General features: G+C 33.9%; 1 protein-coding gene across 1 annotated transcript in view; it reads right to left on the reverse strand.

The window, feature by feature from the left end:
- Adamts6 (ADAM metallopeptidase with thrombospondin type 1 motif 6) overlaps positions 1-14,099 on the reverse strand; it is a 297,708-nt gene that overhangs the window by 31,178 nt on the left and 252,431 nt on the right. The window contains exon 20 of the mRNA XM_046456198.2: positions 5,337-5,466. Within this exon, the coding sequence (XP_046312154.1) occupies positions 5,337-5,466 (130 nt within the window). The remainder of the gene's footprint in view (positions 1-5,336; positions 5,467-14,099) is intronic.

The following is a 14,099-nucleotide window of genomic DNA, read 5'->3' on the forward strand; positions in this document are numbered from 1 at the left end:
TATCAGTCATATCCTTTAATATCAACTCCTCCCTTTCCTTTTTTCCAATTATTTAAGCCTACGTCAAGGATTCCACTATTTTTACTCACAGTCAATTCACCACCTTGACTACTATACTCTTTCTCATTAAAAAGTTGCCTCTATGAAAGTCCTGTTTCCCAGAAAGGTCTCTGCTGGCCCATCAAAGATTTCCAAATAAGCCCTTTTATTGTTTCCCTACCAATATCTTTTTTGTTTGTTCTTCCAAGTTTCCTATCATTTTCCTAATACATTGGATTGACAAATCTTACTGTCCTCTATTTTTCTATACTGTACTTACAAATGGTTTCAATATAAATAGACATTTGTAAGTATAGTAAATACTTTTAAAAATTAAATTATTTATTTATTCTAATTTGTGATACATGATGGCAGAATGCAATTCATTTCATATTACACATATAGAGCACAATTTTTCAAGTCACTGATTGTATACAAAGTTTTTTCACACCATTCATGTCTTCATACATGTACTTAAGGTAATGATGTCTAACTCATTCCACCATCATTCCCACCCCTTTGCCCCCTCCCTTCCCCTCTCCCGCCTTTGCCCTATCTAAAGTTCCTCCATCCCTCCCATGTTACACCCTGCCGCCACCAGCGCCATTATGAGTCAGCATCCTCATATCAAAGAAAACATTCAGCCTTTGGTTTTTTGGGATTGGCTTGCTTCACTTAATATTATATTCTCCAACTTTCTTAATAAGACTCCTATAGCACAAGAATTAAAACCAAGAATCTATAAATGGGATGGATTCAAACTAAAAAGCTTCTTCTCAGCAAAAGAAATAATCAGTGAGGTGAATAGAGAGCCTACAGCTTGGCAGCAAATTTTTACCACTTGCACATCAGATAGAGCACTCATCTCTAGGATACATAAAGAACTCACAAAGCTAAGCACCAAAAAAAAAAAAAAAAAAAAAAACAAACCACAAAACAAAAACAAAAAACAAAAAACAGAAACAAAACAACCAAATTACCCAATCGATAAATGGGCCAAGGATCTGAACAGACACTTCTCAGAAGAGAATATACAATCAATCAAAAAAATGTATGAAAAAAATGTTCAACATCTTTAGCAATTAGAAAAATGCAAATCAAAACTACTCTAAGATTTCATTTCACTCCAGTCAGAATGGCAGCTATCAAGAATGCAAATAACAATAAGTGTTGGTGAGGATGTGGGGAAAAAGGCACACTCATACATTGCTGGTGGAACTGCAAATTGGTGCAGCCAATATGGAAAGCAGTATGGAGATTCCTTGGAAAACTTGGAATGGAACCACTATTTGACCAAGCTATCCTACTCCTCGATTTATACCCAAATCTTAAAAACAGCATACTACAGGGACACAGCCCCAATGTTTACAGCAGCACAATTCACAATAGCTAAATTGTAGAACCAACCCAGATGCCCTTTAGTAGATGAATGGATAGGGAAACTTTGATATATATACACAGTGGAAAATCACTCAGCATTAAAAGATAATAAAATCATGGCATTATCAGGTAAATGGATGGAGCTGGAGAATATAATGCTAAATAAACACATTTAAGACATTTTCAAATATTTCATTATTTAAAAAGATACTTTCTAAGAAAAAAACACAACTTGGAGTTTTAAACTAATGCTATGAGAAGAAATAATATTTGAAAGTACAGATTCTTTCTTCAAATTAGGCAAATAGACATCAGATAGATTATACTTCACATTAAAATAAGAAAAGAAACTTTGAAAATATAATGGGCCAATTTTAGAGTGAATAAGACATTACTAAACATTATACCAATGAAAGAAATAGAAATTTTAGCCAGGTGCAGTGGCATATGCCTGAAATCCCAGTGGCTTGGGAGGCTGACCCAGGAGGACTGAGAGTTCAAAGTCAGCCTCAGCAACTTAGCTGAGGCACTAAACAACTCAGTGAGACCCTGTCTCTAAAAAAGATACAAAATAGGGCTGGGGATGTGGCTCAGTGGTTGAGTGCCCCTGAGTTCAATTTCCCATAGCTTTCCTAAATCATATATTGAATTTTATAAGTAAACATAAATCAAAACATCATAAAGAATATGAACGTTTTAGGAAAAAACATTTGGAACACAAGTAAAAGAGTTAATATTCTTTTCTTTTAAATTTTTTTTAGTTGTTTATAGACCTTTATTTTATTCATTTGTTTATATGTAATACTGAGAATCGAACCCAGTGCCTCACACATGTCAGGTAAGTGCTCTACCACTGAGCCACGATCCCAGCCCCAGAAGTTAATATTCTTTATATATTAAGAGTTCAGAGCTGGGGATATAGCTCAGTTGGTATAATGCCTGCCTCACATGCACAAGGCCCTGGGTTCAATCCCCAGCACCACACACACAAAAAAAGACTTCTAAAAATAAAGATATTTGGCCTCATCAGCAATCCAAGAAATTTAATATAAAATAGTAATTAGATATCAACACTTCTCCCCCCATAAAATAACCAAAACTGTTTAAAAATTATAATACCCAAGTGTTTTCAGTTCAGGGAAATGGCATTCTTATATCTTGCTAGTAGGAGTATACATTCATAAAATCTTTCTGGAGAGCAATTTGACAATATGTTTCAAAGACTAAAATTTGTTTCCATTTGTTTCAGAAATTCTATTCCTATTTATTAAGCATAAGGGCATAATTAAGGAAAATTAAGTTTTAGTGACAAAAATGGTTAGTGCTGTGGTAGCACAGGAAATCAAAAGCTGTAAGACAGCTATGATGATCTACTATGTGCTGTCAAAGATATTTAATTTTCAAAATATGTAGAAAACTGACTACAAAGCATATATATATAATACATATTATATAATATGTATATATAATATATTGCAAATACATCAAATTATTAATAGTGCTATTATAAATGTTTTTATTTTCTTTTTTAAAAATATTTTTTAGTTGTAGATGGACACAATACCTTTATTTTATTTATTTATTTTTATGTGGTGCTAAAGATAGAACCCAGTGCCTCACACATGCCAGGCAAGCACTCTACCACTGAGCCATAACCCAGCCCCTATTTTCTTTTTATTTGCCTATCACATAATCACCCGAAAACAAAAAATCTATCTCCTTTCTTCACACTAACTAAAAATCTTATTGAATCATAGTAGTCTTTCTAAGATTTTTATCCCTATAGTGCTAGTATCTGATGGGAATCTTAATATATATGACAAACATCCTGAAAAATTAATATTTCCTCTTCCATAATCCAAATTCAAAAAAATAAAAAACATTAAAAAGAAATTAAGAAAAAATTGGACTAATAGCAAACAATATTTAAAATAGGTTCCTTGAGGTCTTTCCAAAAAAGAAAACTCTGAAACTAAATTTGTCTATGCTTCGCATATTCCTTTATTTTTCTCTTTTGAATTCCATCCATTACTTACTTCAAACTTAAGTAACTTCATTTCAGAACTACAAAAGGAAAGAAGATAGGAAATCAAATTGTAATCACATGTTATTGTGTCAATTATACTTAAACCATTAAAGAAAATCCTCAAATGCAATACTCAGATCCATAATATGTGAGATGGAATGACCACTGATTGAACTCTCCAAGGACAGTGAACATTTGAGTACATAATTTCAAACAAATAAAAAGTCTAGGCCAAGATAAAGCAAGTGTAACCAGTAACATTCAAATGCTTTAAATGGCTGATTAAATTCCAAACATGATACTTAAAATCCTGAGGGTCAGGGAATTAACTTGAAGGATTAAGACTCAAAATTACATGAAAACATGCTGTAGTTATTAGAAACCTAGAAGGGGACAAAATTAGCCCATGGATTTTGAGCACCACTTTGATGTATATAATTTTTTCAATTTATCTTGAGATGAATTTATAAAAAAAACTGGCAGAGAAAAGAACAAAATTAAAAATAAATAACTTGATTTCATGATACATATAATAGGTCACATTTCCATATTTTTCTATGACTTAGTTTTAAAGAATTAGTTACATAGTGATCACTTTTTGAAAACAATAGACATAAAGTATAAAATCTTAAAATAAAAATTTTCTATCATTCTAGATACTTTGCACTACTTACTTGATAGTTACTATCCTAAGCCTTTTCAACAGACTAGAAGTGAAAAATTAAGATCAAATGTGCAGGCAGGCACTGGCTTTGGATAATGTGTTCATAAGGCATCACTGTTTTGGAATAAATATGAAGAAATGCACCTTTCTTTATCCATCTTAGGAACCTGGATTTTTATCCATTGTAAGCCCCAAGTTTTTGTGATTCCACTGTGGTCATTTTTGGAAAAGGAGATTAACTTCGTTTTGAAGCTTTTCTTTACAGTTTAGGACATATATGTCCTGTTTACTCTTTTTCCTTATCAATTTCTTTTTAGGACACTTAGCTAACCAAGGGGTTAATGGTTAGTCTTGATTATTCAAACAAGAATAAAATGCCATTCACATGTTTTTTTTCTTGCAGTTGGCAGTCTGGTAAAATCCCTAAAAAAAAAAAATCAGTATCATCATGATCAAATCAGCATCCTTGTCTTTTTCCACATAATTATTGCCTTTTGCTTAATCAAGAAACCTTTCTGTTTTACAGATTATAAAGTGTAGCTTACTGACAGCAAATCTCATTTTAGAGCCATCATTAAAAAGAATAGCTCTTTCCTGTGCTTCTCTTTACAGTGAATTGTAACTGCTACATTGATGAACAGAAAGAGACTGAAGGAAGCCTCTGTGCCTGGATCCAGCATTCAGAAGACAGGATGGTTTGCAACAATGGAACTTAAAACTGGGTCAGTAAGTTAAAGCATTGATATTCCATTCCAGAGTATTTTTAAACCATTTTAAAAGGATAAATATCTAGAAAAAAGGAGTGGAAAGAAATCATTTTGTTGCTGTTAAATTTAAGTCGCCAATATTTTATGTAACTTTAAGAAAGGGGGAAAATCCCAAATACTGCTGTAAGATGCCATCAGTAACAAAATGAATCCTGATTTCATAGTTCTTAAAATGTGAAAAGATGTACCTTAGAATTGATATAATATGATCAATTCCAGCACTGTGTCAGGACCAAATTCATTGAAATTTCTGCTTTCAAAGAATTAATAATCGAAGTCTATGAATAAATAGGAATCTTTGCTTAGGGAAAAGGATATCAAAATATCACCCTCTTTGTTGTTTCCTCCCTTTTTCTCAGCCTCATTTATTTTTTCATGTCAGTAATTTTCCAAATATGAATTCATGATGTTTTTCTCTTTGTACCCGAAGAACCAGTTCTTACTTCTTTCTCTTACTTACTCAGGTGGGCAGGGCTCAGTGTTGCAGGCTCTTTGATTTTCAGGTGGCTTACTGTCAGGATCACAGTAATTATTCTGGACAATGGAGTTGTCATCCAGCCTTTTACAGACCACCTCCTGTCTTTGGACACCTTGAGGAAAGGAGGACATCATTAATTGAGGAGCAGTTCACCTTCCAAAAAGGTGAGTATGCATAGCTTTCTTCCTTGGGGGATCAACCTCACTGGATCGCTGCTGTCTTATCTGTTCCAGAAACACTTGACTGCTTCTCTAAAAAGGAGAGAAGTCCTGGTCATTATACTGAAATTTTAGGCAAAATCATTGTTCTCATATTTAGAAATATAACTGTTTTCAAATCCAGAAAAGAAACTACTGGTAACTTAAAGCAATTAGTATTTCCATCTGTATGTTCTTCTTCGTGCTTTCCTTAAAAAAAAAAAAAAAAAAAAAATCCCTTAAATTTCCCAAATTATCCTCAGATAAAATGTATTTATATACATTTCAATGAAAATCAATAATTGTATATTTTTTTAAAAAACAATAGGGATCAATTTACTTTTTGATATTTTATAGGAAAAATCCCACCAGTTTAATCTTTGTTAGGCATACATCACATCCACACATTTCATTTTTATTTTTACATTTACATACGTATCACTCTAAAAGCCCAGGAAGTACAGAATTTAAAGATTGCAGTGGACCTTTTAGACTGTAACCAATTAGTCTGTTTGCTCTAAAGAGTTGGACCCGTTGATTATATGTCAAAGAAATACATACATAACTCATTCAAATGTTAATTTTCAAAATACTTATCTTGTTCATAAAAAATTAGTCTTGAGTGATCTGTTTACCACAACTAAAAATATCCTCATTATAAGTTTGTAAAATTTTAAATATGTGTTTATTATTTATTGGCAAAGATATCCATCACAACTTGTTCACATTTCATAAAACACAAAGACACACACAACACATACTCTTATTTGTAAACACCCCTGGTCAATAAGCTTTAGGTATACTTTCTTTAGTGTCAATCAATCAAAAAAATCCAAGATAGGTATGTCAAAATATCAAAGAGAAACAAGTCAAACTACAAGACCATGTATCATGTTTCAGATCATACAGGGGCAATAGGTTACTCCTGCAAGTGGAAATGAGAATACAAACTAAACCGTCCCTCCAATCACCAAACCCTTCCCTCCAAACAGGTAATCTAAATTACTCAGAAAGTGTCTAAGAGCAGCATTAACAGTAACCAGCAAGCCACAGCGTCATGCCTTACCCAATACTTCATTTGTTTTTCCTTTTGTTTTCAGTCATTTTAAAATAGTAGCGCCTTAAAAACAAAGTATGATCACAAATTAGGGAAATCCATGTGAGAATAGGGTCATTCAGTGAAGGAAAGTTTAACCTAAAAACCTGGGCACCAAATGCTTTCTCCAAGATCCTTCTTAAGAGTCATAAAAATCCAATGGGCAGGAGTACTTCAGTTGTGACATATGCACATCTTTAACTCAGCCCTTTGTATTTAAAGATTGACACAGGAACAAGTCTTCTAAGCTTATAAGACTTAGATCTTATATCCTACATGACACTGGTGAGTAGTGAAAGAAGGTATTTTTTTATTGCTTGCAGAGATGCAAGACTCTTATTGATCACCTTAAGCAACATGTTTTTAGGCTTTCTTAAATTTAGAGATCTAACAATTAGTCAAACAATTTACTGGCAAAATATCTGAAAGTATGTATTGTATTCATTCCCTCCTAACCCCTGTAATAGGCCAGATGACTCCATTTATGCAATGACAACAATTTAAAATTTTTAACTATTAAACTTTAGATTTTTGAGGGAAGAATGATTTATATCAAGCATAGCTATGATCTGTTCACAGATGTCCCATGATATTCATCAGATTACCTTCCCATTGTGTCATTCCAGTGGGCAGATAACTAAGACCATGTGGTCCACCTAAACAGATATTTCAACTGTGAGTCAAGGGACTCAGCTACCAACTGCAACAATGGCTGACTATCCATTCATTCTGGTTCAATGTTTTGCTTCTGTCAGGAAAAGCAGAACAGTGCTTTTATAGGTTAGCATGATTATTTATTTATTTTTCATTCAAATGTGACTATATTTGAAACAAGAATGCTGGCACCAGTACAGTATCTTGGTTTTTTTCTCAAAAAAACGATAAAACATTTTCAGCTCTACAAAATGGAACTGATGTTGCTTTGTTTCAGTGGCAGAAATGTTCAGTCAGTTTCTACAGGTTAAAATAAAATTTTACTTTTAAAATATATAACCTTAGAAATGTTTTTCCTACAATAACATTTGTTCACAAGTAGCCTTTAAGGTGAAAGTAGTGCTACTTCAATTTGAATCACAGATGAAATGTTAGTAGAGATAATTAGCAGAGATTTATATTAAGATTTCATTTTTAAAAAATTCTAGGCACTTATGTATCTTGAAGAAATTTTCCTCTATAACATTTATTGTTAAAAATTTGGAAAATAGCCAGGCACGGTGGCACACGCTTGTAATCCTAGCAGCTCAGGAGGTTGAGACAAGAGGATCGCAAGTTCCAAGCCTTAGCAACTCAGCAACTTAGCAAGGCCCTAAGCAACTCAGTGAGAATCTGTCTCTAAATAAAATACAAATGGCTGGAGATATGGTTCAGTAGTTAAGTGCCCCTGAGTTCAATCCCTGGTACCTAAAAAGAAAAAAAAAAGGAAAATATACAAAACCATAAGAAACAAAATAAAAATTACTGATATATCTATATATCCCACATCTTTATTCTAGAACTTTATCCTTTTGGGTTATTTTGCTGAATGATTTGTTTAAAAATTACATACTTACACAAACTAAAACTGCCAACTAAATGTGGTTGGCAGTTCCTTCATTCATTCACTCACCCATTTCATTCATTCATTAAGTAGGTAATAGGTACTAAATATAAGGCACTCTGCTTCTTATGAGATATTGAACAAAGAATACAAATTGACTTAATTTTGACCAGGCCTTCCAGTCATCTTAAAAACCAGGAATTACAGGTTTTCTGGGTTCATTTTAGCTTCATAATTTCAGATTGATATTTTTTTATGAAGTGAAAATGAAAGTCCTTGAAGACAGCTAAAGTTGCTATTTTATGAGCCTGCATTTTTTCTTGCATTCATCTTTTACTAATTTTCTTCTAAAATGTTATAGTAGACAGTGTGGTATTTCACACTCAACAACTGCCTATTCTAGTAGCCTATTCCAAACCTTCCTATGACACTATGCTATTTTCCTCTAACAGTATACAAATTTCCTTCCAACTTTTACCCCTGCACTTGGTAGGTTTACAGACTTTTTTTTTTTTTCCTGCTTTGATTTTGAGTCAGTAGCAACAGGATAACTCTATAAACCAATGCACTAAATGGATGGATTTTTAAAAACACACACCTTTAAATTAAAGCAAAGGCAGCTTTTAACTCCAGGAAGTAGAAAATAAAGATCAACTGGAAATACTCTAAGTCAACAAGAGAAATACATTTTAGAATCTTTTTATATGATCAAATCTCTTGAACATAGCTTCTTTTAAAGTAGTCTATAAAATATTGCTAAGTTGATTTTAAACCCTATTGGGAATAATTACATCCAGTTACACAAAACCACTATGCTTTCAAATCTAAAGATTTATAGCTTATAACAACAAAAAAAATGTGTGTGTGTATGTGTGTATGTATGTATGTATGTATATATATATATATATATATATATATATAGATACACACATATATATATAATATGTATTTTATTTATATATATAATATACATATAAAATTAAATATCCACATGGGCAGTCAATGTATATCTAATCAAAAACAATTCAAGTGCCTGTCCCCTGGAGATAGGCAGATGTTCTGCAGAATTTAATTGGCCAGATTTAAAGCTGCACTAATTATATTTTTAAACACCTAATTTTGCAGGCATGAAAATTGTATATCTTTTTTTTATAAATGCAATCCTTCTTCCATGCTTAAAAATCAATGATTTCATATTATAAAAGTTAAGTACAAACTTTATTTTAAATACTCTAAAATTTAAAGCCTTTTAGTCTGTTTATCTTTTGAATTTTTGATATTAAAGAACAAAATATGATGGTATAGTGGTTCTTAACAAAGAAATGTAACTCTAGGGCCAGGGATGTAGGTCAGTGGCAGAGTGCCTGCCTAGCATGTGCAAAACACGTGGTTCAATCCTTAGCACTGAGAAAAAAGTAAAGAAATGTAACACTTACTTTTTGTATTTAGTTTAAACTTTTCAGATCCTATATTTAATTTTCTGATAATAGTTAAAAATTAAGGTCTATTTACCCACCAAACGTTCTCTTGTACAATGGGCGGATCCAGCTTGAATCACTGCTCAAGCTACACATCGAGAAATGGCTTTAAATGGCATTTTCAAACAGCATATAATACAGGAAATGACACTGAACCCTGGATGGCATCTTCAATTTAATATTCTTACTCTAGGGAATGGTGAAGGGTGGTTCAGGTAAGAGAACTTTGTAGTCCCAGGGTGGATCCTAAATGAAGACTCAGAGACCATATATGGTTCTTCTTGACTTCTTGCCTCCTTCCCAGTTCTTCTCCACTCCCCTTATGAACTGCCCAAGGTTCTCATGTGGTCCCACCTTCTCTTTTTTTCAGAGAGTTAAATAATTTTATAGGCTCATTTGTAACACAATATTCAGCAATATACTGTTTTTTTCAGAGCAGTTCACCACTTTAAACATAGAAAAATTGGAGAAATTAGCACTTGAAAATTTAACTTTATTGTATAAGTCTTTCACCTCTTTTGTTAGGTTGATTCCCAAGTATTTTATTTTTTTTTGAAGATATTGTGAATGGAGTGGTTGTCCTCATTTCCATTTCAGAGGATTTGTCGCTGATATACAGGAATGCCTTTGATTTATGCATGTTGATTTTATATCCTGCCACTGTGCTGAATTCATTTATTAGCTCTAATAATTTCTTTGTAGACCCTTTTGGGTCTGCTAGGTATAGAATCATATCATCTGCAAATAGTGATAATTTAAGTTCTTCTTTTCCTATTTTTATGCCTTTAATTTCTTTCGTCTGTCTAATTGCTCTGGCCAGTGTTTCGAGAACTATGTTGAACAGAAGTGGAGAGAGAGGGCATCCCTGTCTTGTTCCAGATTTTAGAGGGAATGCCTTCAATTTTTCTCCATTCAGAATGATGCTAGCCTGAGGCTTAGCATAGATTGCTTTTACAATATTGAGGTATGAAAACTACAGAACCCTAAAGAGAGAAATAGAAGAAGATCTTAGAAGATGGAAAAATATACCCTGTTGACGGATAGGCAGAACTAACATCATCAAAATGGCGATATTACCAAAAGTTCTCTATAGGTTTAATGCAATGCCAATCAAAATCCCAATGGCATTTCTTGTAGAAATAGAGAAAGCAATCATGAAATTCATATGGAAAAATAAAAGACCCAGAATAGCAAAAACAATGCTAAGCAGGAAGTGTGAATCAGGCGGTATAGCGATACCAGACTTCAAACTATACTACAGAGCAATAGTAACAAAAACAGCATGGTACTGGTACCAAAATAGGCGGGTGGACCAATGGTACAGAATAGAGGACACAGAAACCGATCCACAAAACTACAACTATCTTATATTTGGTAAATGGGCTAAAAGCATGCAATGGAGGAAGGACAGCATCTTCAACAAATGGTGCTGGGAAAACTGGAAATCCATATGCAACAAAATGAAACTGAATCCCTTTCTCTCGCCATGCACAAAAGTTAATTCAAAATGGATCAAGGAGCTTGATATCAAATCAGAGACACGCCGTCTGATAGAAGAAAAAGTTGGCTACGATCTACATACTGTGGGGTCAGGCTCCAAATTCCTCAATAGGACACCCATAGCACAAAAGTTAATAACTAGAATCAACAAATGGGACTTACTCAAACTAAAAAGTTTTTTCTCAGCAAAAGAAACAATAAGAGAGGTAAATAGAGAGCCTACATCCTGGGAACAAATCTTTACTCCTCACACTTCAGATAGAGCCCTAATATCCAGAGTATACAAAGAACTCAAAAAATTAGACAATAAGAGAACAAACAACCCAATCAACAAATGGGCCAAGGACCTGAACAGACACTTCTCAGAGGAGGACATACAATCAATCAACAAGTACATGAAAAAATGCTCACCATCTCTAGCAGTCAGAGAAATGCAAATCAAAACCACCCTAAGATACCATCTCACTCCAGTAAGATTGGCAGCCATTATGAAGTCAAACAACAACAAGTGCTGGCGAGGATGTGGGGAAAAGGGTACACTTGTACATTGCTGGTGGGACTGCAAATTGGTGCAGCCAATTTGGAAAGCAGTATGGAGATTTCTTGGAAAGCTGGGAATGGAGCCACCATTTGACCCAGATATTCCCCTTCTTGGTCTATTCCCTAAAGACCTAAAAAGAGCATGCTACAGGGACACTGCTACATCGATGTTCATAGCAGCTCAATTCACAATAGCAAGACTTTGGAACCAACCTAGATGCCCTTCAATAGACGAATGGATAAAAAAAAATGTGGCATTTATACACAATGGAGTATTACTCTGCATTAAAAAATGACAAAATCATAGAATTTGCAGGGAAATGGATGGCATTAGAGCAGATTATGCTAAGTGAAGCTAGCCAATCCCTAAAAAACAAATGCCAAATGTCTTCTTTGATATAAGGAGAGTAACTAAGAACAGAGTAGGGACGAAGAGCATGAGAAGAAGATTAACATTAAACAGGGATATGAGGTGGGAGGGAAAGGGAGAGAGAAGGGAAATTGCATGGAAATGGAAGGAGACCCTCAGGGTTATACAAAAGTACATACAAGAGGAAGTGAGGGGAAAGGGAAAAATAATACAAGGGGGAGAAATGAATGACAGTAGAGGGGGTAGAGAGAGAAGAGGGGAGGGGGATAGTAGAGGATAGGAAAGGCAGCAGAACACAACAGACACTAGTAAGGCAATATGTAAATCAATGGATGTGTAACTGATGTGATTATGCAATCTGTATATGGGGTAAAAATGGGAGTTCATAACCCACTTGAATCAAAGTGTGAAATATGATATATCAAGAACTATGTAATGTTTTGAACAACCAACAATAAAAAATTAAAAAAAAAAAGAAAATTTAACTTTAAAGGATGATATGTCCAAGAAGGACAGGGTGGAAGTAGTTAAGGGCAGGAGAAAGACCTTCTAGGTCTTTTCAGAGCTACTCATGAGACCCAACACTTCAGACTTAGACAATATGTTTGATAAATAGGCACTCTAAAACCACATATGAGCAAGTCAATAATGAAAAGAAAGAGAGGATTAATGTATCCTTGGGATTGATGGATTAACCAACCTCTAGATCATTGAACCTAGCAGCATAGCACATTTCATCTGCCCAAGAAATAGTTTTCTGAGAATGAAGAGGGAGAAAAAAAGTCAAAAAGAAAGAGCTCATACTAAAAATGTGGCCGGTGGTTAAGGCAATAATTTGCTTAACCACAGCATCCAAAGTAGCTAGCAACGAAGAAAACACCAGATAACCACAGTATACAGAGCATATGGCCAGCAGTATCAATTTAATCTAAATCTTCAGTGAAGATAGCATCCAAAGAGTGACAAGTGCCAGGAAAAAAAAAAGTCTCCCTGCTCTGCTTTCGCTGTTGGAATCTGGCTGTTGTGCCATGTGATTGTTGGCCAGACACAAGCACTTGTAGGGCAGAGCAAAGCCCATCTGCCTTAGATGTAACAGCTGGCATCCAGCGTACCAATCAACTCCATCCATATGGCTTCCTTCTTTTGAAGAGCCTTTTGCTAGTTTTTATCTTTCAAAGACTTCCCTTCTCTTTCTGTGTCTTCCCTTTTGTCCCAAGTAAAAGTAGATATCCTGAGGAAACAGGGTGATCAAAAGGAAAACACAGCTCTAAAAATACTGCATTTTTCTAGAGAAACTGTATTTAGTGATAGTAAGATGGAGATTCCTACTACCCATTAGATATTAACAGTAATCACTTTCATGAAAAGTGCCTAACAATCTATTTGAGTTCCTACTATGTCTAAGAATCATTTTCATTACCATAAAAGTAGGAAAAAAAGTAAGACAATTTTGACCTCAATGAGATTACATTAAAATGGGGTGGGATAAGGCAAGAACCATTATAATTATATCACATAATGGAAGATATTTTATCCAATAAAGTATTGAATTTTCAGGCCTGATATTTTTAATTTTACAGCCCTCCAATTTTGTTAAATTGTCTCATTTCTTTTTATCTATCATTGTTAGTTTTAAGAACACTTTTCATGGCTAAATGACTATGATGGCATTCCCTTTCACTTTTTCTTGTTGTGTGTGTGGTTTTTTTTTTTTGTTTGTTTTTTTTTACTTTTCACTCCAACTTCTGCCATGTTTAGTTACTTCTTTATGAGTTCTAAGCATTAAACCTAAGGCAAACTTTCATTACCCTTAGTAAAATGAGATAATCAAATCAGATGATTTCTAATGTTTCTTCAAAGCCAAAATTCTATAAAGTTGTTTCTTCTCTTCCTCCACATTTCAATATTTCACCATTGTTTTCTCCACCTCTTTCTCCCTCTATGTCTGCTTTTCCTCTATACTCTATAGAACAACAAATGTAGAAAGCAGGTGTTTGTTATTTTCCATTTGGTTTTATAGACTTATT

Source organism: Marmota monax, unplaced genomic scaffold, assembly GCF_021218885.2.
Source record: "Marmota monax isolate L192 unplaced genomic scaffold, Marmota_monax_Labrador192_F-V1.1 WCK01_AAM20220418_F8-fsc00130, whole genome shotgun sequence".
NCBI lineage: Eukaryota > Metazoa > Chordata > Mammalia > Rodentia > Sciuridae > Marmota > Marmota monax.